Raw genomic sequence first — 27870 nt, forward strand, 5'->3', positions numbered from 1 at the left:
CAGTCATTGCTTAGCTCCTTACAGTTTTTAATTTTGCTTATTCATCCAATAGAAATTTTCAGTTAGCATAGTAAGAAAACAAAGGTAAAGAATCAAAAGAAAAAAAGAAGCTGCTGGCTCACCAGAACACTGGCTGTTAGTTCTGAAGTGATCAAGCCAACAAACGATGAGATTTTTCCAGTTTAAATAGACTAATAAGTTAACAAGGCTTCAGCTGTACTAGATATTATCACTTCCACATTTATCAGTGATTTCGTCTGTCTACATGCTGTAACAGAAAAATCTGTTTTACAGTAATGGAGCTACCAGCAGAAATCCTAACCATTCCTAGGAGAACCAAAGCAAAATCCTGGGACTCAGGGGAAAAGGAGGAGTCAAGAAACACTTCTTAAAAAAAACCAGGATAAAATGTACTTTTTTTTTTCTTTTTTCTTTTCTTTTTTTTTTAATAAACAGGATAGTCTTAAAAGTTGTTTGTCAAAACTTGGCATAAATGGAGAATGTGACAAATGTACTCTGTATCTACTGCTTTCCAACAATTTTTTTTTTTGTCTTTACTGCCTTGTTATTTTCTATTTGCATGGAACATCATCATTGAAATGTTAACAGTGTACAGAGGGAATATACAGCAACATGGTGCATCGCAAATGTGTTACATGAAGAACCTTCACAACTTCATGCACTCAGAAACATGCATGAAGAGAACAGGATGGCCAAGATGATAATCAACCAGGTGCGCTGGTTACAGAAAATGCAAGAACGGCACCGCTGATATTTTTAGCTAGGAGGAAGGAGAAAAAAAAAAAGATTGCTATTACCATCACCACCAGATAACAATACATGCTCAAGTGTTAGCTAATACTATTTAAAAAAAAAAAATCAATGTTCTCAAGATCATTTAACACAATATTGTGAAGAAAACCAAGAGAGGAAAAAAAACCCCAAATCAAAACAAAAAATCGTGCAGGCAAAGCGTTCTTTTATTTTTAAAACCACTTTACAGAAATTTTCCATCTTTACAACATACCAGAGAGGCTGTTAAAATAAAAAAGGAAACTGAGGCAGAAAGCCAAACTGCCTTAACTGATTTATTAAAGAAGGGAGGACAGAATTCAGATGTGAATCTCTCAGTTTAACTTACTTTGCCAAGCATGTACATTACAGACACTGCCACAGACAGATTCTTGTACAAAAACTGCACAAGGAAGAATCAGATGTCATTGACATGCAAAACATGCTGGAGCCATAGGCAAAGGGAAAACGAACTAAAAGGAATGTGTAAGCAATTATTTAACTAACTCAGCTTGTAATATCATTTGCATTACCGGAGCATCTAGGGGCTGAAGTCACGATTGGGATCCTGCTGTGCTAGGCACTGTACAAACACAGAACAAATCCTTTACTTATCTTCCTGCTGTTTGGTATTTACCTTAATGAAAGTGTAAGAAGGTGTAAGGTGTGATAAATAAGGGAATACAAGCCCGGGAGCCAGAGGTCCAAATTTAGGTTTGAGAGCGAGTTCTAGCTCCAATAGCCCTTTAACTGCCTGTATCATGCAGGTCCATTCTCTATGTACATGCAGGTACAGTTCTGCAGAAACGCATTAGCACAAGTGCTTCAGAACATGGAATACAGAGAAAAATTTCCTGCTAGCAGTCGTATCACTCAGAAAGACACAATGGACAAGGCAGAAGACAAAGTTTGTCTTGTCTGACTCACATCAAAAACTACAGATAAAATTTATTTATAAACTAAATATATATTTGTGCTCATATTCTTTTCCACATGAACTATCTGCCATAAGGAAACACTTCTACATACCTATAGCTACCAAAGAGCTCAGTTCTGTCCCTAGATTTATGCACATTCCTTACTGTAGTCCTGTAAACAAATAAGCTACTGTGCTCGCTGCCAACTGATTTGACATACTCTAGGATACTATGGTTGCAAAAGCAGATCACAGTTCTAGTTGCTTTTGCAAGTTTATTAGATTTGAAATTCTTCTTCAGACATTATGCGTAAGATACTCTTTTTATTATGTAAGTGCCATTATTAACTACTGTGTATTGGTAATAAATAAATAACTGTAGCCTATATAAATTTCAAATATGAGAAAAGAAATGAAGAATAATCTATAACAATATTTTAATTAAATGTCTTCTGTAGTTTTCCAAAATTGAGTTATTGGTACACTGCTACTTTGGCTGGGAAAAGTAAAGGTGAAGTTCAAGGCAGTTTAAAAGGTGGTCTGGATGGATTACAGAAGGTGAGTTCTGTCTGGCATGGTGCTACATGGGAATCTACCAGTTAAACTTGAGAAGACAGATTGAAGAAAGAATATACAAAATAACTGGAAGAAAAACAACAATGCTTAGGCTGAAAGGGGAACTATCAGCCTAGAGGAGACTCACCAGTCTTCACCAATGACCTGAGAACAAGCAGAAGGACTGATCTCATGTAGTATACATGGATGGAAGGCACTATAAATACCAAGGAGAACAGGAGTACTATGCAAAAAGAACCAAACCACCTTGAGGGCTGGGTAGTCCAGTCCAGAATGTTACATCTACTAACAGGAAGTACAAAGCTGCATGATCAGCAAAAGTTTCTATATACTCATTTATTGGAAATTATGTGTCGCTCCGTCTGATGATCTGCTGATGTGATGTAGATGACAAAAGTGCAAAAAACCATGCCAGAACATAGTAGGTATGGCATTCTCAACAGGGAAAAGGAAGACATTGTGAAGTTAAATAAAGTCCTGGCCTCAACTGTACACAGTACTTTAAAGAAACCAAGCTAATGAAAAGACAAACCTCAAACCAAAAAAGACAGTGAAAGAGCTATTAAGGTAGTCAGAAAAATGGAGATTCTATCGAAAGAAGCCAACCAAGCTAGACTGCTTATTTAAGCTATGAAAATGGAAGGTGGGAAGTGATCTAATCAGCCTTTATATAAAACAGCTTATGTCTGCATACCTATTCCCAGTATAGGAGAACAATGATGAATTAAGAATAATCAAGGATATGACTGAAATTTAGACTGAGAAGTCATGTTTCTAACCATCAGACCAATGATATTTTAGAACAGTTATATGAGCAAGTCCAAAAAAACCCCCTCTGAATTCAAGTTGAGAGTTAAGTAAGGGATTTATTGTGATAGTGCAGCCAGTGATATATAGGGGCTACATATCTGGGGTTATGTTGCAATCTAAGAGCATCTCTCCTTAAGCCTTAGCCATGCCCTAAGGCTCTGAGCCCCTAGTCCTCCTCTGTAACCTTTTCAGCTTGTCTGAACTCATAGGCTCAGAACATCCACTGACATATATGGGGCAACCCTGCAGTCTCAAAAAACAGAATCACCTCTCAGCTTCTCTTTCCACCCTTAGCAGTCCCAGAAATCCTTATCTTTATTAGAGAGCAGGAGCAGCTGTTAAGAACTGACATTGTTACTACGAGGGTGGTGAGACACTGGCCCAGGTTGCCCAGAGAAGTCTAGATGCCCCCTCCCTGGAAGTGTTCAGTGCCAGGCTGGATGAGGCTTTGAGCAACCTGGTCTACTGGAAGGTGTCCCTGCTTATGGGGGGGCAGGAGGGTGGGGAGTGATGATGATCTTTAAGGTCCCTTCCAACCCAGACCATTCCAGATCATTCTATGATTCATTTCAAGATGATTCATATTTCCTAAATACTAGCACTGCTTCTGAGAGGCAAATCTGTATGTATGACTGCATTCCCATGAGATGTGCAGTCTAAAGGGGCAGGAGTTGCTCTGTGGCAGCTAGAATATGCCCTTTATATTCCAGAGAAACTACCTCTAGTGAGCATTCGTAGGAGCAGCACGTGTCACAGCACATGTACACATGACATGAATTAAGTATTGAAGCTCCTGTTACAACATTGCACCTCAAAAAGAAGAAGCTGCAGAAGATATTCAGTATATCACTGTAAAATATTACTGAAAGAATTAATACAGGAATTATTGGGCAAATTCTGTAAGTTCCATGAAAATAGAAGTAAGATGGTTCTTTTGTTGCCTTCTGTTTTTGGCATCTAAGAATGAGCATCATAAATTACCTTTTCTCTTTAGGATTGTTTCCTATAAGTATGGTTAAGTTAAAAAAATCTTGACATGCCCCCCCAATCCCTCTCAAAAAACAGCGAGGGGAAAAAAAATCCTAAGGGTTTTTTATTTTATTAAATCTTTTATTAAATAATTCTCTAGACCAATTCACGTCATTTTGCTATAAACACTTACTGTACAGGGTGCACTGGGACAGGTGAACCTGTTTCACTAATGCTTTCTGGCTCTACACATACCCAGGTCAGGTCCCTTGACAAAACACGCCTTTGTGAAAACATAAAAAAATCTACATAACACTGCATTTCAAGAAAATGTAACTACTCTTTCAATATTATGTGTTTAAACACTGGCAGTGCAGCTGTAATGTGAAAAACAAAGGATGACACAGCGCCTGCTCCCATTGGTTTCACATTCTTAAAAAAAATACAATAGTTATCACGAGGTGATCGAATTACTTTGTTCCTAAATAAAAAAATAATAAAAATTCACCCCCACTGAAGTTTAAACACCTCATTCTATCATGTTCCTTACTTTATCAAGTATTATTTCATACAGGAGAATAGTGTTGCAAGAAGTAAAATATGGGACATGATTAAATTTGAAGGATGAAATCTAAGCTCTTATCATCCACGTCAGGAAATTCAGTCACTATCCACATCACGACACCTCACACAAATGTAATTATATACTATACAGAGGGCTTGCACCTGAGCAAACCAAGGACTTTACCAGTGCTGCCTCATTTGGAAACAGCCTAACCTAAGACAGACATCGGTGAGGTTGGGCTCTGAGGGGCACAGTAGCATTAGTGAAGGCTGCAAGAAGAAGAAAAGTACAGGACTTGAGCAGAACCCTCTTTAAAAAGCCGTGACTCTTCACCTTGGTATTGCAACTATGAGCGTGCTGCAACTGACACTGCTGAAAATCTGGCTCAAGGAATTCAGGTTTGCACGTGTTGAGCTGTGGCATGTCTCCGAGGTACGAGAGGGCATGGAGAGATGCCCGAATGAACAACAGAGAAAAACGATGACAGGAGAGATCTGAGGCTTACCCACACTGATGTCATGGCTATCAGATGGTGACTGATAGTTAAGCAGTTAAGCAAAGGGAGTGTGGGAAAAGAGGTGAGAACGTGACAGGTACTTGTATGACTTAATTGTAAATTACAAGTAAATATGTAACCTGGCTCAAAATCAAATTGCAGTGAACATAACTAGGCCTGAGTAAGTAGGGTTGGGTGGAGATCACAACAAATACTACTCTAACTTCAATTTTTTAGAACAATGCTACTTTTTTCCTTGAAACTTTCTGGTCAGATCAAACACCTCCATGTATCCTATTGCTTTTCATATTGTCAGGTTTTCCTGAAATTCTATTTCAGGTTTTCCAGTCCTATTTTGTGTGACTTGTACCAAGCTTTATCTACATTAACACATTTTTCAGCTCTTCAAGCTGGCAGTTCAGGGACTGAGTTGGATTAGTGGACATCACAGTTGAAATCAACAACCAAAAAAGCACTGTTTTAAAAATATTTGCACCAATACTATACGCATATTGCTGAATATAATACACACTGCATAGATGACCACAAGAAATTACACTATCAAGAGGCCGGTTTCATAGTTTTTAAGGCCAAAAGCAGCTATTAGACTGTCTGCTCTGATCGACATAGTTTAAGCTTGTGGTCTGAAATGTTTCTTACTTGATAGGTACTGTTGGTGACCCTGAACGGTGAAAATGAACATTCTGCCATTTCCCATCACGACGGTGCCAGACCCGCGTTTCCTCTGACTGCATAGTCTTTGGCATCCCACTCCCATCCATGTACTGTGTGAGCCGTATATATGCAATGCAAGCAGCATCATCACCCACAAGGTGGACGTGAGGATTGAGGATAATGGTGTGGATTGGCTTATTACTTTTGGATAAAGCTAGGAAACAAACACAAACAGAGGGTAAATTAAATTTTCTCTATGCAAGACAAAATAACTAATCTCACCCCATTTTAAGAAACAAAAATTTCAAGCTTAGCAGATACAAAGTAGTAATTAGTTTACTGATAATCACGACTGACAACCAGCTTAAGCACATTGTAGCAACGAGCAGTCACAGCATAAAGGATGTTTTCCCCTTTTCTGTAAGGAAACCAACCAAATGTTTAATAGTACATATTATTTAATTCATGTACATACATGGATTAAATAAGTGGGGGTCACCATCTTTAGTTTCCCAATTGAGTTTTCCCAATACTTCAGTTTCACAGCTGTGTCTAATGTCTAATGACATTTTACTTAATTTTTTCAGTTAAAATAATTCAGCTTTTAACTCACTCTTGTGACATATTTTTATTGAGTGCTGTATCTATGAAAACTAACAAGCAGCGGTAATGAAAGGAAACATTTTAAGGGAAAATATAGAAAATGCTGTTTGGGAGATGGAAGAGAATTTAGGAATATGATAATCCAATTTTATGCTCAGACACCTCTCAGAAATTACAGGATAAGCTGCTACCTTCATTTACAATGATTTATTTTCTTTTGAGTCAAGTCTGCTCTAAAATGGTTACCTACACTATGCAATCCTCCATAACTTTATTAAATCCACTGTATGGGTAATTTTTCTTTCTTATAGCTGACATGATTGTAACATACTGTAATAGAGTGTATATATATTGATGTTCTCATATGTGCATGCACATATATATACATACACACACACACACTTACACAACAATACAAAAAAGCCAAGCTGATCAGATCCTCAGCAGTATAGACTGACTGACTATAATGTCTTCCCCAATATAGCACATGCTCACTGGAAATGCTGACTGTTAGTTGCAATCATTGTAATCACATGATTTAATGACCTTTCTTTTAAGTATACTCCCAGTATGATTTTCATTTTTCTCCAATGAAAAAAAAAAATTATGGGTATTACTTATCTATTTTTTTTTCTTTTCTACATCTTGACTTTCTGTTTCCAAATATCTGAAACTTTTCTCCACTATCCAAGGTGCCCTATAATGCGTGAATGAGCACAGCAGAAACAGATAGAAAAACATATATAGCAGAACTCTGAAAAAAAACAATACTCCCTTCCCCTGCCCAAATCAATTAACTCCCAAAACAAAATGCTAACTAGATCGGAGAAACACAATCACAAGGAATAGATGAAGATTCACAGGAAAAGGAAATGTTTACCATTTTCAAAGTAAAAGGAATGTTTACCATTTTCAAAGTAAAACCGGTGAAAGTCCATCCCTTCTACTAGATTACCCAAAGCTTCAGGTTCAAAAGATGTAAGGCCTGGATCACAGATTTTTCTGTGGAAAAGAAGAAATTCTGTAATAAAACCATGCAGTTATGTAACAACTCTGGAGAGATTACTTTATTCCCATCAGACATGTTACCTACCTGTGCCATCACACTGGAAAAGAACAAAACTTAAATGGGGAGAGGTAATGGAGTTCTGGTTTCACCTAAATTAGTACACTTGGCAACTTACTTTAGGTGGACTAAATTTCATATAAGTCACCTTTTGACCAAAAAGTAAAATGAAAAAAAAAAAAACAACAAAGACTACCAAAGAAGGCCCCACAACTCAATGTCAATTACAACTAGAAATTTTTAGTTGTGACTCTGAAAACTGCTTCTGTGCAAGCCAAAAGATATTTGTTATGTCTCACATCATTATTTAAGCAAGATTTATCGTGGTTTTTTAACCAAAAAAATTTAGATAATAATTTGGAATAAGTTTTCACTTGACATTTGTACCACAGAAGTGTACAAATGTGATGAAACCAAACTAAAGTTTAGTGCTGGCAAGTGTATTTAAACAGGATGAGCAGTGTCACTATTGAATTGTGAGGCTTGTGCTGCAACAGGGTAGAATTCACCCAGAGAAGCACAGGAGATCAACAGAAATGCTGAGAAGAGCTTTCCTCTACTTTAAAAAAAAAAAAAAAAAAAGTAAAAAGAGAAGAGAAGCAGTGATAGAACTGTGTCTTTGCAGAGAAAAGCTGAGAGAGAAATTGGTCCACTTTCCTCCAGCAAATTCTCACACAGTGCTCAGTAGAGGCTGGTGGAACCAAAATTCCATGTGGTCTTTCACGCTCTGAAGTACTAATGGGATTCTAGCTAATATCAATCTCCACATACAATAAAAAAATTCTGCTGAAAGAGGGCTCTACTGTTTTCTGGGTTCTAAATCACAAACACGACTTTACTTTTGTAGACCAAGATAGATCGTTGCAAATTTTGCATCAGGATTATGGCTTTACGCTAGCAGCTCCTCTGAAATTGGCAACCAGGCTCGTGTAAAGCTGAGGCAAAGCAGCAGTGAATGTCTTGTGTTTCTTGAGGGCATCTGAGAATGAACTTCAACAATACATAAATACAAGCACACACTCATATAAGAATACGCATATTTACATATACAGTGTCAAATAAATCAACTCTCCTCCTCACTCCCCCTGAAATGAGAAAACTTACGTGTAAGCTTCGAAGTCCCCATTGTTGATAGCTTCAATCAACTGCTCAGTAACCTTGATAATCTCCTGCTTACGAGCTAGAGGGAGATACAAAGACAACTCTTAATATGGAAGGCAAAGTAGAAAGTGACAGCTGAAAGGTTGTCAGAAGAACAGTTGTAACATTCTGTCATTCCTCAGCTGATGCCACGGCCATTTCTCTTCCTTTTCTATGACCAAAGGACATGATGTTATAGTGCTGCTTTACACTCTTCTAGCTCCAGTGCACTCCTGTATTCATGACGAAATTAAAACACATGTCAAGATCAAACCACCTTCCTATCATGCTTGTGACCTTCATTCCTTCACTGAAGGATTTGCTGTTCAGAAAGAAAAACAAAACCAAACCCAAAGCCCAACTCTTAGCTTCAAATTAAAGGAGACTGATTATTGTTTTACAAGTGATGCTCGAATGTTTCATATACACATGGGGCATTTACTTTTGAAGTATCTAACTGATTTACGGGAATCTTTGTAACACTTGGTGTTTGCTTTAGCCAAATGTGTACATTTAAATAAAGAGGAATTTAGGCCTCTGTAATCAAGATTGTCTGGTGCAAAGCTTGTGGATTACATATAACATACACACACCCACACAGGCCTAACTACAACACAGCACCTTTCAGCTCTGACTTCTGTGATTGTGCCTATCCTTTGCTTGTTAAAATGCTTAACACATCTATATTATAATAAATCTCAATTAGAACATTCAGCAATATTACAGTACATCTACTAACCATAATATATGCTAAATAGTAACAGAAGAATAAATACATTGAAAACAACAAGCAGAGCATGTATTTCTAGTAAGAATATTTAAACTCAAGCGGTGTTTGCATGTGCCTCAAAGCATATGAAACTGTTTCTCCTTTATCTTTCTTGTGTGTGAAACTTTCTCCTCTGTTAGTTGAGAAGTGCACAGTTCTGTATTTGTTAATATTGAAAGGAGTTACATAAAAATAGTGCAGAGTAAACAAATTCCTGCACGTGGTATAGTTATTACTAACACCAGTTACTCTAGGAGTTCAAAGTTTAAGCAACTTTACCAAGACAGAAAATTTGACTTGATTTTGAAAACTGCCTTCTACTTTATAAACATGTTTTTTGAGGAACAGAGGTTTATATTTTTGCACTCCATATTCATCATTTGGTAAAGTTCAACTTTATATTGATGCAGTTCAGACAGAGTGGCACTGCTCTCAAAACACAGGGTTTTTTGTAAGTTTAATGCTAATGGGTAAGTGAGACAGATTTTACTGGTACATTTTCAAAGATTTAACTTACATTCAGATCCTTATTAAACATCAGAAAATTGATTTGGAAGTCCAAACTCAAAATAAAAAGGAATGCTAGCAACCATGTTGTAGTAGCAGTAGTTGTAATTCCTACACATGGACTAGACTATTAACACACACGCGAATATGCCTGGAATGTTAAAACCAAGTACTGAGAGAGTGCACATTTTTCTTCAAAAAGAAAATGTTTGGGAGCACAGGCAGAATGCAAGTCTCCAATGCTCTACTGCAAGAACTGGCATCATGGTTTTAAAGAACTTTTTCATGTCTCTTATGCTCCACCATCTCTTTTAGTAAGTGCAAACCTGATATATTCAGATAAAAAGCACCAAAAAGAAACCATCAAGGAAAGAAGTCATGGAGAAAAAGTAGATATAAAGGTCTAAAAAGGCTTTTTGCAAGTAGTTTTTGATTACTAGATAGTATGATGGGTAAGAAAATTTCAAGTATGAATTGCCTTATTTTTCATATATTGTCCATAGCCCAAACTGTGGACATTATACAGCATTGTCAGCACTGGCCAAGTGATAGGATGGTTGAATAAGAAATAAAGGTGCTGTGTTAGAAAAAGCTGTCAAAAAGAAATCCAGAATATTCAGGCTTCATGCAGTGAGGAAATCACAAGTTTTGCATGCTACATCTTGTATACATATAGCTAAACTTAAGGATTTGACTGAATAACCCGGTAACACATACCACTCAGAGACGAGGTGGGCCGGTTTTTGCTGGGATAGAGTTAATTTTTTTCATAGTAGCTAGTATGGAGCTCTGTTTTGGATCTGTGCTGCAAATACTGTTGATAATACAGAGATATTTTTGTTATTGCTGAACAGCGCTTACAAGCAAAGTCTTTTCTGCTCCTCATACCAGTGAGTAGAATGGGGGTGCACAAGGAGCTGGGACAAGTGACTCCCAAGTGACCAAAGGGATATTCCATGCCATATGCCATAATGCTCAGCATATAAAGCCGGGGAAAGAAGAAGGAAGGGGGGTACGTTTGGAGCAACAGTCTTTATCTTCCCAATTAAGTTACACATGACAGAGCCCTGCTTTCCTGGAGATGGCTGAACATTTGCCTGCTGATGGAAAGTAATGAAGGAATTCCCTGTTTCGCTTTGCTTACACACATGGCTTTTGCTTTCCCTATTAGACTGTCTTTATCTCAACACATGAGTTTTCTCACTTTTACTCTTTCAATTCTCTCCCCAGGGTTGGGCAGGGGGGAGAATGAGTGGCTGTGTGGTGCTTAGTTGCTGGGGCTGCGGTTAAACCACAACAGTCCTTTCTGGTGTTCAATGTGGGGCTCAAAGGGTTCAAGACAGTGACAGATTTGTGCTACATCAAATTTATAGCTGTTATTGCCATTTAGCTATTGATTGGCAGGTTCCTGTGCTTGCCATGGGGCTTAATTGCCTGATTGTATATTCAAGTCTTGTGCTCATTAGTGGCTACTTTTTACCTTCGCCGTTTGCTGTACAGCTCATCATCTTACTCTGCCGTGCCTGGGAGCATTTTGAAAACAGCAATGGCCGTGCACCTGAGCCGGCAGATGGCCAGGATGACACTGCTGTTTCTGTGCTGCTGTACTGGACAGGCTGGAACTCCAGTGTGAACTCAAGTCAAAAGGACTGTGACCTGTAGCTGAGTCCACATGGGAGCAGGACACAGAATCACAGAATGTTAGGGATTGGAAGGGACCTTGGAAGATCATCTAGTCCAACCCCCCTGCCAGAGCAGGAAGCACCTGTGGCCGTGACTAAGTCCACACCAAAGCAGGTACATCTTGAAGTGTCTGTGGCCATGGTTATGTCTGTGCTGCAGTAGGCATACCTCTGAAACTATTGTGGCCCAAGGGTAAGTCCGTGCTGGAGAAGGTACACCTCAAAGCAACAGTGGCTGTAGATTAAGTCTATGACACAGTAGGTATGCTCCTGAAGAGACTGTGGCTCTAAGGCTCCACTTGGAGCAGCTACACCCCTCAAGGGACTGCAGTCTGTGGATAAATCCAAGCTGGAGCAGGGGCAAGGAGTTCACCACAGTGTTAAAACCCCATGGTCTGGTCCAAAGGAATCACGGGTGGAGATTGTAATAGAAATACCTTGAAACTGTTGCAACAACATGAGTTGCATAGGAATTATAGCAGGAACCCCCTGAACCAGTGGAGGACCAGCCTTACAAGAAGCAGTGCAAGTGCAACAATTGGCCCAACCTGAGCTGGCTTTGGTGCCCAGTAGCTCCATGCAACACACCACCTCTCCTTTGCTAAGTGACCACCATTAACAGACGGAGCCCAAAATGATGGACTAAATGAACTCAGTGGACATTTATGGACATTTTGCAGGCATTTCATAGAAGTGGTCCATAGACCAGGGGAATGATATCTGTGTATTGTATCAAAGGATGGGAAAGCTAGTGGTGGTTAATGAGGTTGTTTGGATAGTGTGGGACCTGAACATGATGCAAATAGTATGGAATAAGGGGTGGAGAATGTGCTGGTTTTGGCTGGGATAGAGTTAATTTTCTTCATAGTAGCTAGTATGGGGCTCTGTTTTGGATTTGTGCTGCAAACAGTGTTGATAACACAGGGCTATTTTTATTATTGCTGAGCAGCAATTAAGGCCTTTTCTGCTTCTCACCCCACCCCACCAATGAGTGCACAAGAACCTGGGAGAGGACACAGCTGGGACAGGTGACCTGCCAACTGAGCAAAGGGATATTCCATACCATATGACGTCTTTGCTTGACCTATTTAAACTGCCTTTGACTCAACCCATGCATTTTCTCACTTTTACTCTTCTGATCCTCTCCCCCATCCCACTGTGAGGAGAGTGAGCGAGTGGCTGTGTGCTACTTAGTTGCCAGCTGAGGTTAAACCATGACATGAGGAAATTACAGACTATCAAATCAGAGAGTGGCAAATGAGCTAAAAATCTATGATGAGCTGCTCCGTAATCGTGACGTCATGTTACTGGATAACTGTTAATGTAAGCAATGAAAACATCTAGACTCGAGAGACATAAAACCACATGGAGATATAATTTTACTTTCACTTGGCTAGAGACAATTGCCAAGATTCTCTTTTTCACCAACACTAGTCATCAGTCTTTTCATGCCTTCAATAGTATGAGTTACAGGAATGTGAATGACAGAATTTTCTTTCTGTGAATCTTTGATATTTTGAGACTAAATTTCAATCAATGAGAATGGAAATTTTTGCTAACATATATTTTTAAAAATTGTTTAGAGTCAATCAAAATGTTGCATTTCAATCATAACTTTGATGTTGTACTACACGACAAGATATAACTCAACATCAACCTTGGAAGGGAGAAATTAAACCATACTGCCAATTTCTTCTTTTTCCTGTTTTTTCTTACAAAATGAATTTCCAGTGGAAGATATGTTTTCATGAAGCTTTCTGACAGAAGCCACCAAAGATTACAGAATATAGTTCCAGCAAAGTTTCTCTGGGAAGTACTAACATCTAATAGAGCTGTGTCTGCTGACCTGTCTGTGGAATACAAAACACATCCATCAGGATCCATCAGGAAGCTCTACAGGCCAGCAAAGTAAGTACAGGAGATTAAGGCAGTATCACTGGCTCAAATCGATCACCATCCAACTCCAGCACCTGCAATCAGTTCTTCCAGTACTTGCAGAAAGACTCTGTAGTTCATTATGCGGACCATCAGGAATAGAAAGATGTTGCCAAATCATCTGCCTTCCAACTAATTTCTCAATTTTTCTACAAAATTACAAGCACCATGTGAAACTGTATATGAAAGCAGCTACACTGCTCTTCCCTTTCAGCAACACACAAATAATTACACATATATTAGAGAATTAGATTTCTTTCTGTTTAGTGATCTGATATGCAATCTCATTGGCAGAAAGTGACTAAGAGCCAAAGACGGAGGTGGAGCATAACTTAGAAGCTGGTGAACCAGAAATTATTTATCCAGTGTGCAACCCCCCAACCCTGTTCTCAGCCCTTACTCACTTGAGAGCAAGAATGAACATTCTAAGAAAAAGATGGTCAAGAACAAGGCAGTCTGAAATATTCAGTAACATCAGATATCAAAGAATAATTAAAAATCTCAGTAGCCACTGTGATTTTATGCAAACATCCTATTGATTGGCTTTGGGCATCTTTTTTATCTTAGCATTTTATACTTTCTGTGTAAGTATGTATGTGGGTGCAGGGAAGCAGAGTACAAATATAGACCAGAAGTATTTTAGCCTATAAACACATTGTCTAGGAAGCAGAGGTTTAGCCCGGGGGGAAGGAAGAGAGAGGAGACAGGGAAGAACTGGAATACAAGAAGTAGAAAATTGTAAGGAGATGGGAAAGCAGCAAGAAGGAAAATGCAGCCATGACTTGGTGGCCTCTTGAATCAAGTCAGATACTTGCCTTTTTCCTTAGCGCAAAGGAAGAAATAGGGAGGGTGCTGATGATGAACTAAGGTGAAATGGACATTGGTATGAACAAGGTTCTGCTACCACAGACAACATCTGACAGAAATAATTGGAAATTATTAAAGTGGTAAGAAAATTACCAAATTTTCTTTATAAATTTGATGGACTCCATGTAACATATGGTCTTCCAAACCTCCGATCTCTTTTTCTGTCTAAAATACATACTACAAACTACACAAGGACAACAAGTAAACACATGAGGAATTAGGGAAGATGCATCTGGCCAGTTCTCATCCGCCAGATATCTGCCACTTACAATCACCATTTTCATTTGTTTTTGTTTTTTTTTTTATCCAATCATAAACTTTGCTTTTAGTGAATTCTAGAAGAATTATGCTGTTTGACATACAGTGGCAATTCTAGTCTACTTTTTATTTGACAGGCAGTAAGAACTAATAATGAAAACAGACTGCAGACAGTACAGCAGAAGGCTACCATAAAATGGCAAATGTGTATGGAAAAGATGATAGTTTTTACATTCTTCAGTCAGAATATGAGTGAAGTAAATAGATTAAAGAAAAGACCACGGACCTACTCTCTAAATAAAATCTTTACCCCTGCAGGTACAGTGAGTTAAGGTAATAAGATATTAGCAGTAAAAAAAAAAAAAATATGACCCCTGCTTTGGCAAGTGAGTATGTATATGACTAATAAAAAGGCAGTTCAAGCAAAACTATTATGAATAAGAGCTATAAAAAGACCATATAAGAAGAGAAGAAAAAACCAACATTTTCTAACACTGGCTAAAATTATTTCTGCAGCTCTGCTGTAGTACATACATTAAGTTTTTAAGTTCTAGATATATTTCACTACCTTTTTACCCCACTCAGCTACAGGGTGGGGATAATCTCTTATAATTGCAGAACCCCATTAACACTAATATCTAAAGAACACAAAATAAGTAAGAACACCATTTACTCAAAAAGCATCTAACCCTATAAATGCCTTAAATCTACAAGGTGCAGCCTCACAGCAAGTGAAATTAAGTATCACGGGAAAAAAAAAAACAAAACAACAGCAAAAACTTTTCTAGGAGGGAACTATGGGGTTTTTCTTCCCTTCCCGTAGCCCCAAGCAATATTTGTAAACTCAGTCTACAAGAATCACACAGAAATAGCTGCTATTTTGGTATTTTAATTGCAGAGAGAAGGTGCAGAATAAAAAATGAGCTATAGCTATGTGAGAAGTCTTCTGAAATACATGTACCAGAAACTTCATGTTTTGTGAAACACAAACAGAACCCTTGGTAACTGACTGACCACCATATTATCCATGAACGTTTTCAAAACTGAAACCAGTATTTGTGTTCTGAAAATAATAGTTTAAAACACCTTATGCTTCATGCAGATACTGGAATTTCTTTCTACTGTTATCAATACTCTAGAGGATTGCCTACATAATCACTATACTGGAATGGTTATTAATTATGCCCACTGCTATTACAGAAGTAGGAATACACTTTTTTATTGTTCTTTGATGTATTTCTTTTAACAAAAAATAACCCTAGGAACAGTCATCACACTGGTGAAGTATATAAAATCATATTTTTGGGCTTTCAGAAAATAGCTTATCAAATAAGCACAGTATGGACAGCACTTTCAACAAGGCCTGTGAAATCCATAGCAAAGACAAATCACCTTCATCTTTCAAATAATACCCAAATCAGGGACCTGCATACCCCTTACTACTGTTAGTTTTGCAATGGATAGTGATGGAATTCCTGCTAAGCAGTACAGAACCTTTCCAGAAGGATGAGGTAACCTGTTTACAAATTAGCACATGAACTCAAAGATGATTAAAATGATTCTGCTTCTTACTTGCTCACATATTGTTTCTCAAAGAAAAAAGCCTTAAAACTTTTCAACTCAGTACTCTTAACTACATATCCTGGAACACATCAGACTGGATTAATCTCACAACATTTTGGACACGCATAAGAACAGACAAGTGAGTTTGTTCTCTCAACTCCTTTCCCTCATAGTCAAGGGAGAGAAATAAGCACTTTCAGGGCATGATTCATCATATCCTAAAATAGATATTTAAGACAAGTGTGACTCATCTGACCTATTTGCGTTGACTGAAGGGAGTCTAGACAACTAGCTCAAATATAGATATCTACATTGTGGAAGATGTCTAAATCTGGGGAGACAAATCCTTACCCATTGTGCTGTTATTTTAAAACTACTGTCCTTATCAGGGTGACATTGGTCTGCTAAAACTGAATGGCACAGTATGGGGGAACCTAGCTTCATTCTTAATCTGAACACTGTCTCAACAATAGCAATTAGATGGAAAGCATACCGCCACTTAATGCTATTTCTATACTCTGAAAATAACTGAAGTTTGAAAAGAAAAAGGAATTCTTTTTGGCTGATAATTTCTCTTACAATGTATTCCAAAAATACTCCAAGAAAGTAATTTCTGTGAACAAAATAAAAGAAAGTGCTGCATGAATAAATGACTGATTGAATCTTAGATCTACATAAAAAATACCTAGACCCACAGATGACAAAGCATGCTCCAAGGGACTTCTCATTCAATACGTTTATCAAAATTTAGTGCATGTAAGATTAGAGTTACTCTCTCACTGGATTGCTTAACCTTAAACTTTGATATGAACTAAGATATCTGAGTTGTCATCTTACATGTAACATCTCTTTCCTAGCACCTGCTGATTCCAAAGATTCACTCCAGTTCATCAAATTATGATATGGGTGGATGGTTTGCAGAATTTTTTTTTAGGCTGGTGATTGTCTTTCACCTTTCTTAAAAGTGTAAGCCTACTACTTGCCTAATGAAAAAAAAATAATTTATTAGATATGCAGGCAAACATCTGAAAAATCATCCTAGCACTTCCTAGCATTTTCCACCCTATAATGACAAAAATGATAAAAGAAAATGAATGTATCTCCTGTTTAAACCTTTATTATAATGTGATGTTAAGCAACTTACCATATGTCCTACATAGTCTTTTTTAAATTTATATAAAATTCATTATTTCTAAAGATGCCCTCTTCTTGGACCTACCATACATTTATACTAATATTTATATTGTGTGGCAAATGTTGGCAAATATTTATTATTTAATGACAAATCACCTACAGTCTCGGAACAAAGCTATTATCATGGTCGCTGCACTTACAAGATACTGGGCTATGGTTTCTCAACGTGTCATATTAATCATGGAATCTGGCTGCTGTCTCAAGAAATTATGTTTAAAGTCTTGATAATGGAGACATTAAGAAACTTGGCTGCTGTGCACATTTTTATTTAAACTGTGCTCCTGCTTAATCACACTACCTGTTCAGAGAAATCTTGTTGCTGTCCACTAGTGTTTTACAATGGAAAAATCAATAATAACTCTCAATTCTACACCTCATTCCTTTTAAATAAGCTTTAAAAAGCAATGAGACGTGTTGAGGTAATACTACTACTAATAATAATCCCCAAACAATAATTCTAAGAAATGTGTCATTTGCCTATTTCACTCAGGAAAACTGTGTTACTTTAAAAATATATATTCCTCAATACCTCAAGCACCTAGGGCTGGAATGGAGATGTTTTATTCTCCAGGACTTACTTCAACTATATGACATTCCTTCCTTAACTTGTCTTTTCTCAACATGTCATATTTGCATCATCTTTCAGTATTCTGAAACAGATCATTAGAGCTATCCCAACAAAACTCCATTTCAAAACCATGTTAGCACAAAACCATGTTCTGTTAGCCACATCAGCAGTTTTTACCTTCATAGTCTTATCATATTCCTAATATCTTCTCTCAGCACTTAAGTTCTTTTTACTTGTACTTAAATTAATCCTATTCTTGGTAGACAATAACTACTTTTGGTTTTCTGAATTCTCTCAGGCCAGAGGACTGCGGATTCCTATTAAATGTACAGCTACAGAAAACACAGCAGATCATGGCCATTTCTAAAATCACACCAGAATCACACATTTTTATAACTAAGTTGAGAACAGATGAGTTTATGGGGACTTTATCGTTTCTTTGGTCACTGAACTTAGTTGTTTAACAAGATTAAATATTCTCACTATTGGTATTCAGTTATTTTGAAGCATCAGAATAAAAAAAATACAAAGAAGTCTGGTGCATATTCAGGTATTGGGTTAACTTCTGCTGTTTTGCCTACTAGTGTTTTGGCATATTCTAAATTTCTAATCTGTAAATCATTTAAACAAAACTGAGTTGGTAGGCTAACTACCAGATGTAGCAGTACAAGTACCCTACAACTGAGCAATTTTTCTCCCATTTGGAATCACCATCCTTACTACTGCTTTCATTAATTCATTTTCAGGGGTGGAAAAAGTATCATGAGAAATCTAGATTTCCTGACCATGACAAATTTAACAGCTCAGCTTTATAAGAGTCTGCAGGCATTGCTGGCAAAAATAACAATTATATTCTATAGCATTACAGAAAAAAAACCATATTAATCTCACATGAAAGAGATGCTCCCAAAGAGTTACAGGAAGGAGAAATCCCACAAGCAATCCCAGAAGGCGGTACTGCCTATGGTCCAGTTTTCAGTATGTTCTTTCTGTCCACTCATATCCTTATATACTTAGGGGGGATCACTGTCATCCAGATAAACCCACGATCAATGGTTAATGTCAGAAATTTATGTTAGCAAGGAACCTGAACTACAGCTTCAAGTACTTTCAGACTCAATTTCTAGAATTAGCTTATTCCTTGAATTATTAAAGCTCACTGTTGTTTGTCAAGCACTGTTTCAAGTAAAAGAAATGTGTTCCAGTCCTAAAAGATGTAAATGCATACATAAGCAAGACAAAGTTACAGACACTAAGATTTTCAATAAATAACAAATTAAAAGTAAGACTGATTTTAGTCTTCAAGTTCAAATACCTGCCTTCAAAAGTGCAAATAGGGTGAGACCCTGACATGAGAGGAGAATACCATATGCATTCCCTGATAGATAGGAGGTAAGAATCTCATCCTAAAGACACACTTGTGACAGCTGATTTAAGACTTTTTTTTTTTTAAATTACTACCTTTCTTAATGAATGGTAACATTTGTAATACTGTGTTCAGACAGGTATATGCACACACACTCCCACAGGGCACACAAAACCACAACTGTGCTGGAGATACTATATCTCATACAGACTCACATGATCCACTCTAACACAACTTTAAAGAGTCAAATTAATAAAAAAATAAGAAAACCATCTGATGCAGAGCTGACTGTTTTAAATATGTGTGAGCTGGTGGTCCATACAAAGGAAGACACCTTGTACCTGTTTGCACAATCTATGCACAGTATGAGAATAAGAGGAAGAATAAAGCACATAGACTGCATGTCTTTGCAAAGAAGAGTCATTCTCTGTGAGGTGTGGGTCATACTGATAACCACGGAATGAGCATTTATCACCTAGCTGTTTGATAGTTACACATGCTAACAACCATTGAATGAAATTCCTCACAAATTGCTGATAGGACCTTTTGCAAATGTTATCAGAAGGGCTTAAGCCTGAGGAAAGACCAAACATTCTTCAAGGAATGCTGTCCCAAGCATGTAAAAGAGACACTAATGCTCAGAATCAAAGAGGAGTTCAATCAGCAGATACAGTGAAGAGCACCGACTCATTTTAGTGTGCAAGCATGAAGGACATTTACATATGCTAAATAGTTACAGGAAATGTTTTGAATATGTAGGTAATTTCTCAGAAGTTCAATGAATTTACAGGTATTAGGTCAATATAAGGTGTGCTGAAACAAAGATGGACACACACACCTTGGGGGAGCGATCTCCGTGTGTGTCCAGCGCTGCAATAAAGAATACCTGCTTTCTAAAACTCCAAAACGAGTCTTAGAGAGTTTCTCTGACTGGATTTCTCGGTATTATTACCTCTGAAATCACAGAATCTGCAGGTGGTCTGGAGGAGCCCAAATCAGAGTCAGAGGATCACAGAATCATTAAGGTTGGAAAAGACCTCTAGGATCACTCAGTCCAACCGTCAACTCATCACCACCATGCCCACTAAACCATATCCCTGAGTGCTACATCTACATGTTTCTTGAACACCTCCAGGGATGGTGACTCCGCCACTTCCCTGAGGAGCCTGTTCCAATGTCTAACCACTCTTTTGGAGAATAACTTTTTCCTAATATTCAACCTGAACCTCCCCTGGCACAACTTGAAGCCACTACCTCTTGTCCTATTGCTGGTTACCTGAGAGAACAGACCAACCCCACCTTGCTACAATCTCCTTTCAGGTAGTTGTAGAGAGTGATAAAGTCATCCCTCTGCCTCCTCTTACCCAGACTAGACAATCCCAGTTCCTTCAGATGCTCCTTGTAAGACCATTCGTCCCCTATCAGTATCTTATCTCCAGCTGCAGTCAGTAGCTACTCCTGACAAGAGAACAGCTTTCTCACTGTTGTCCTAGAAAATCTACATCCCCAAGTCAAGTTTGGTGTAGCGGGAAAATATTTCTCCTATGTGCCCTGCTAAAGCATGAAGCTTAAGCTCATAATAACTGTCAGGGTTGCAGAACTGTCTATTCCCTGAACCATTCTAGAAATTAAGACTTTAGGGTTACTAGTGGCTTTAATCTGTAATAAAACAATCTGAAAAGCAGCCTTTGGTGGAAAGACGGGAAGTGTGAGAGGAATACTAAAAAGTGAAAAACAAGCAAGCAATTAATGACAGAGCTTTAATCTGTAATAAAACAACCTGAAAAGCAGCCTTTGGTGGAAAGACTGGAAGTGTGAGAGGAATACTAGAAAGTGAAAAACAAGCAAGCAATTAATGACAGGGAAATTATATTTGTTTTTTAAATAATGAGAAAAGGAAATCCCTATATATTGGAATAAAACATGCACCTGGTGTCTGGTGAACAGGGTAGTGGTTATGTCATGTGTTAGGCCACAGCTCTGATTCTGAAACAGCTGCATAAGCATATGAAGTTATCATGACACAACCAGCATCTCATCTCTCAGACCTTGTGATCACTGCAAGATCCTCTTTTCTGTTTTGGGAATAAAGTATATCATGCCCTAATCTGCTCTTAACTGTGATACTACAGAATCATATAAAAGAATTAGGCAAAACATTTTCATTGTTCTTTTTCTTGTAATTGTATTCTTGAGATGTAATTCTGTGCGCTAAGCTTCAGACAGAATTTTACAAAAATCCTACTGTTATAACAACGTTATATCATCGTGCACAGACCCTATAATTAAATTATTCATTTAATGAAATTAGTTGCTAAACTACACATAATGGTTTTGATGAAGAAACACAAAGTGTTATGAATAAAGGTAAATTACACTGTATTTTCCTCTGCATCAGCAGCAGATACTTGTAACTGTTCTCCAAGCCATCACTTCGCATTAACTCAAACTATGACTAGATTGTTCCTTGAAGTGACTGGGTACTGGCTGTTAATGGGCTCAAGACTTTGTTCAAGTGGAAGCGAAATTCTTCACTGAAACTTTTGAGAACAAAGTTGGCACTTTGAGAATGAAGTACCAACATCAGTGACTTAATTAAAGCTAACTGCAGCTCATACAGTGACCTAAGTCACACCTTACAACTGCATTGCTACTAGCAGCAAATAGAAAAATCTTCTTTCCACCAAGGGAACACCAACTATGCAAAAGCAGGGAAAATTACTGCAGGGCAGCAGACTGCAGACATTAGCCCATACACCAGCCGAGCTGCTCAGCCTTTCCAAAAGCAGCAGAAACAAGATGCTGGGCTCTGCCACAGGCTTGCCCAGCTTTCCTCTGCAAGCTGGAGCTAAGCTGCTATGATGCAAATGCCCAGTGAATCTCATACACAGAAGAATAGAAAATCTCCGTGCACTCCCTGGACAGCTGCTAGCAGGAGACGGTGCTTTCGTGCTTCCACTATCAACTCTTTACCCTGGCAGTACTGGTAACATGCACAGCACCTGTTCTACCAGTCAGAAACTAAGCACTAGCTATTTCTGATAGAATTCTAACTACTTTATGTTTGAATTTCTTCTAAATTCCAACACTCTCCCATGCTCTTCAGAGGTCAATTAAGCTCTTTAGCAGATTCAAGTCTGTACTTTAGGGTACAACTTTGCTAATATACGTTTTTAACAGTGACTTAGGCATTACATTACTTCCAACACAAAGCAAAGCACATATTACAATGGTTCACTAAGAATTCTCTTTTCTTTTCCATTCTCCACATTATTATTCTCCACATTATCTTTACTACATTCTCTAGCTTGCATTTCACTTGTACATGTAACATTGGTTCTTTGAGGCTGAAAAACAATCCCTTCTGTGAACCAGAGATACACAAACCTAATACATTTTTTTTTAAAAAAAAGTGTTTTAAAACACAGGTAAGTATGAATAACATGACAGCGTAATATAAAGAGGGGGGAAAAAAGTAAACAAAAACATTATCTGTGAAGTTACAGAGATAATTTTATTTTTAAAATATTGATTTTAGTTTTTTAAAGGATAAAATAAGATTAAAACAAGTGTATGGAGAGAACAAAAGAGAAACATGGAAAAATACTGACATCTGAACAGAATAAAAATTAAAATGGTGACGTAAAAAAAAAAGCAAACCCCAAATACAAATGCATGCTAAAAGTACATAAACTAACTAAGAGTTACAAAGCACTGACTTACACATTTTTAATCTACTAATATTATTACTGGAAGTAGTATCTTAGTTAATAAGCAGCAACTTTCTATTCTTCATTCCAAAACATCATGGCAAATTGTGTTTTGGGAAATGAAAAGTCAAAGGTAAGTCTGAAATATCAGAAATAACACAGAAGAGTATAAAAATAACCTCTTTTAAACAAGTAAAAATAGTATTCTCTCTTAAGAGTCATTAGGTGTTTCTGTGATTAATGACCTAATGAAATACATTCACATAACTCATGTTACTGCTCTTCCTAATGTTTCCAGTTTAAAATCATACCTTTCACATCCTCATCTTCAATGGTTGTATTGGAACTCTCTGTTGATTCCTGTTGAGAAGGAAATAAAAATAGAATGTATAAAACAAGCCAAACCTTATTTGCGTGCCTTTGACAATTACAGTTAATTACAGATATCATGCAAAGCCTCGAAGCAGGGTGGGATGTAATTCACAAACGGTCACACACCGATTAAGACATTTCCACCAGACACTGATGCCCTCCACTGTCTACAGGAGGGAACATATATACATTTCCTGCTGTCTAATGCATTTCCCTTACAGCAATATAAAGGAAAATTTTTCTTTTCTTTAACATCCAACTGTACAAAGTCCATCTGAAATGTTGCATGAACTACCTCAGCCAAGTAGGAGAGCTTGCCCTTTTAAGCTTAGTGATTAAACCAACTGTGCAAAATCAGTCATTCCATTCCAACTTTTAAATATGCAGACTTCTGCATGCTACAATTTACAAATGTTTTTCTGCTCATAAGACTTATGCAATGTATATTAAAATAAAGCCTCCCAAAGTCTCTCTTGATTTTAATATTGCATCAGATTCTGTCATTTTTATACTGTTTTTGCGATAAAAAATTTTGTGAAGGAGATGGAGAATTGATAAATACGTGATAATTACTTTGACAAAATAAGGTATCATTGTAGTAGTATTCTTCAAACAACCAGTCATGTAGAGGAATGACTCATCTATCAGACAGTTTATCAGAATGACTCATCTAACAGCCACCACACTGTTAAAAAGGCAAGGATATTGTATCTCAGTCTTTCATGAATTACCAGAAACATGAAATGATTACAGGCAAATTCAATAGGGCACTGTCAAATCTAATAGGTATACAGTTTCAGAAAGCTGGAAAGTTTTTAAACTTGCTTTTTTAATCTGTATACTTTCTTGGAAAGTAGAATTTTATTTTTTTTTTTTTTTTTAATTCACAGCTTAATAGCAAAAAATATTAACTTGTTTACTTTTATCTGAGAGAGAGAAGATAGGGCTAGTATTGTACTTAACTCTTAAAAGGATTTTACAATTAAATAATAAAAGGTAAATTTGACAGAGCCCTCTGTTTACTGTGTCCTGACAAGGCTGAGATGAAGGAATGTTGAAAACGGTTAATGCATTACTCAGACTGTAAAAAAACAAAACTTATGTGCATCCATAAAAAAAATACATGAATTAATTCAGACACAAACAAAAAATGAACAAGTCACCATGCTTTTCCTCAACTGCCTGGTGTTAGATGTTTCACTCTACGCAGATGTATCATGCTCTATCACTTAAAATATTATAAAAAGTACTTATAAGAAAACAAACCCCCTCCCCAAATACAAGTTGTAAATACCATGCACAAGCTCACATGGCAGATGTAGCCTGCAATATTGAAGCATCCAGTCCAGTTGTCATACTACAACAATCAGTCTTTCAGACAAATTTAGGAGTAACTCTCTGCATTAAGTGGTTTGCTTGTTTGCTGTGACCTTTTGAGACATCTTAATTACTATGATTATACAATAATTATACAAGTAGATGTAGTCACGCCAATATTTTATCTGTGTTTTCTGGTGGACTTCAGCAATAAAGATTAGACTCATGTTCAAACACAGGCTGTTTGTTGCCTATGAGTTTAAACTCGGGGAGTTGAAAAAGTAGTAACATGAAATAAAAGCTCTATGTTTGACAGATGCAAGGCACACAAGAATGGAATATACAAGCACAAATACACACCATCAGCACTTTCATGCTTGAGAAATGTCTGCATGTGTTATTTTTTTCCCTCAGATTCAATCTTTCTCATATGAAATAATCACAAGTAGTTAAGATTAGATAAATGACATGTCAATTCTTTTAAATCAACACTGTAAACTGTGAAGTTTTTGTTGAAGAGTAAATTCTTCCCAGGAAACCTACGAACATGTGTTATATGTAAATGATGATATTTCCTGGCTCTTTTCAAGTCCATGCATGAAAAAAACAAAACGAAACATGTTTTAGGAATCAGCTGCCAAACACAAACATACAATACACAAGAAACAGAAAAGAGCATCAAAAATCCCCTATAAAAATAAAAAGACCTCTTTGTCACTTGAAACAATAAAATATTTCTGAAACTGCTCACTGATGTCACAGAAGAAAAACAAAGTCCCGTGCAAAAGACATGTCTAAACATGGTGTGCAAGCATGCTGAGAAACAGCAGATGGGATAAACTGAAATGACATCTTTATCTAAGGTGACAACTGCACATAAAACTCGTCAGTATAATCTCACCACACTCTTGAGAAGAGCATTCTTTGGTTTTACATAGAGTGCAGCATTTTTGGCTGAACTGAGTGAGACCTCACGCTTGAGCCTTGCTGCACAGGTACTGAACTCTACCAATTGCTACCGACTCCCCTGGAGCTTCAGAAGCTCAGCCCTCAGCAGGATGCACGCAGCAGATGAACACAGATGAAAACAGGCTCAAGAGACACCAGATGTAACAAATGCAGGAATTAGACTTTCCTTGACAAATTCCTGGAATGGCCCTATTTGTGGTGGAATAGTGGATGAAACGTGTGGTGTGGAAAAACAAGACTGTGTTAATTCTTTCTGAATACCTTATTTCCATCAGGGTTGTGGATAACTGTAGTTTGGGGCTCCTGAGCAAGAACAAAATAAAGAGAAAAAGAGTTCCCATTGGTAAATACAATCTTATTAGCATAAGGGAGTGCAAGAAGAGCCAGCTCACAAATGCTGAACACTGACAAGAGCTAAAATAAATGTTAACTGTTGCCAGAGGGTGACAATGGATGTCTCTAATACAGATTTCCTCAACAGCACGCCAGCAAAAAAGACCATCTCACCTAACGCAGCAGCATGCAGAGACCTTATTCGTGACCAATATATACAGGGCTTTGAAGCTCTGGAGATCTGTAGAGGCTCTCTTTGACACAAGGTGTACTAAATGATTTGAGCATTTTCTTGTCCCAGCGAGGCCAGACAAGGTGGTGAGAAATCACCCCTTTTTTTTTAAGCATGTTTGCTTCTACTAGTACTAAGTGATCAAATAAAAATACAGATTAATTGATAAGGATTAAGGATGAGTTAACTACCTTAAAACACTACCATGTTTTGAAAGACACAGTTTACTGCCAATTGCTGCACTGGTAGAGCAGCATAAAAGTGAGAGAGATTTTTGCAGCATTTAAAAGTGTCATTTCCCAAAATCCTTTTCCCTTAAAAAAAGATTAAATAATCCTTGAAATGGCAGTTAGCCAGCAGACTTTCAGCATGGACTATTGTGCATGGCTATATCTGGGAACAGACTGTCATACACTAATGCATCAAACCTAATAACTGGTCCTCAGAAATTACTGAGCAATGTATGCTTCAGTGCTAGTTGCAAAAAAAATATAAATAAATAAATTAAAGAGGAAAAAATCTCTCCCGATGTGCGTGCATTATCCATTTTCAAAGCTACATACACAGGCATACGGGAAACAATACCTCACAAAATTAGGTACCTGCGCACTGGCATTTATATTTGTGAGCCCTGTGATACATGCATGCCTGAGAAACAAGAGCTACTAGTAAAAGCAAACAGCAATAGGAACTTGCATGAACAGCACTCCAATTAGTAATATGTTCCTATCAGAGCTTATGAATGAGTAACGTCGCCTGCAGATTTTAATGTAAAAGAAACAAGCAAAAATGTTCAGCACTAGATGCCTCTTGATCCCAGTAAAGACTTGCAAAGTCCTGATGAGTTTTAAGAAATATGGAGTGAAAATCTGAATGAGGTCTATTTTATGGTTGCCTAGCAATAATCCTGTTAGCTCTCCTTGACATCAATACTTATACTAAAATAAAGCAGAGAAAATAATAGAACTTTTTTTTTTTTGCACAAATGGTTAGCATTAAAAGATGGAAAGAGTCATCAGGCAAAGAGCTAAGAGTAACATAAAGCGCATTCTACTTACTTTCTGGCACAGCATGCAAAAAATTAAACTACAGTTACAAACGTCATGACTCTACTGCATCCAGCTTCCATGTAACATTAATAAATGCACTCTGATGGACTTCCTCACAAAAAAAACCCCAAAGCATACTTCAAATAAAAAGTTTTTCCAAAACCTGTTTTTACAAAGCAAATGGAGTAAATGCATGAAAAAGCAAAAAAGAAAGAAGAACAGAAGACAGTCAAAACAGCATGAGAAGGAAGATTCCAGGTATACCAGCGCTGGGGTAGGAATATTTTCCTTGGGGCTGGTTACCACGTTCGTTTTGTTGTTTATCTGTAGGTATGCAGAAAATAGAAACAGACAGGCCTTAGAACTGGTGGTAGGCACTGTATCTATATCTCTCTGTATAGAACATCTATATACAGATAATAGATATCTCTATACAGATATAGATATGGAAATAAAGAATCACAGAAAGATGGACTTATAAACTTGAACGAACACTAACAATCGATCCGAGAGCTAGCTGCAACTCCCCCAAACATGCTAGCTACAGGTTTTCAGATGCACTATATGAAGG

The 27870-nt window shown here is 37.4% G+C and overlaps 1 protein-coding gene across 1 annotated transcript; it reads right to left on the reverse strand.

Annotated features, from left to right (window-relative positions):
- Positions 1-448: 448 nt before the first annotated feature.
- Positions 449-27623, reverse strand: LOC104520256 (calcium/calmodulin-dependent protein kinase type II subunit delta; the record flags this gene model as incomplete). Its single annotated transcript, XM_010172049.1, has 7 exons — positions 449-781; positions 1326-1375; positions 5785-6013; positions 7310-7404; positions 8573-8648; positions 23339-23387; positions 27564-27623. Coding segments are annotated over 6 exons (516 nt in total), but the record flags the coding sequence as incomplete, so codon positions are not given.
- Positions 27624-27870: the final 247 nt, after the last annotated feature.

The sequence above is a fragment of the Antrostomus carolinensis genome, unplaced genomic scaffold (genome assembly GCF_000700745.2).
Source record: "Antrostomus carolinensis isolate BGI_N321 unplaced genomic scaffold, ASM70074v2 scaffold4127, whole genome shotgun sequence".
Lineage (NCBI taxonomy): Eukaryota > Metazoa > Chordata > Aves > Caprimulgiformes > Caprimulgidae > Antrostomus > Antrostomus carolinensis.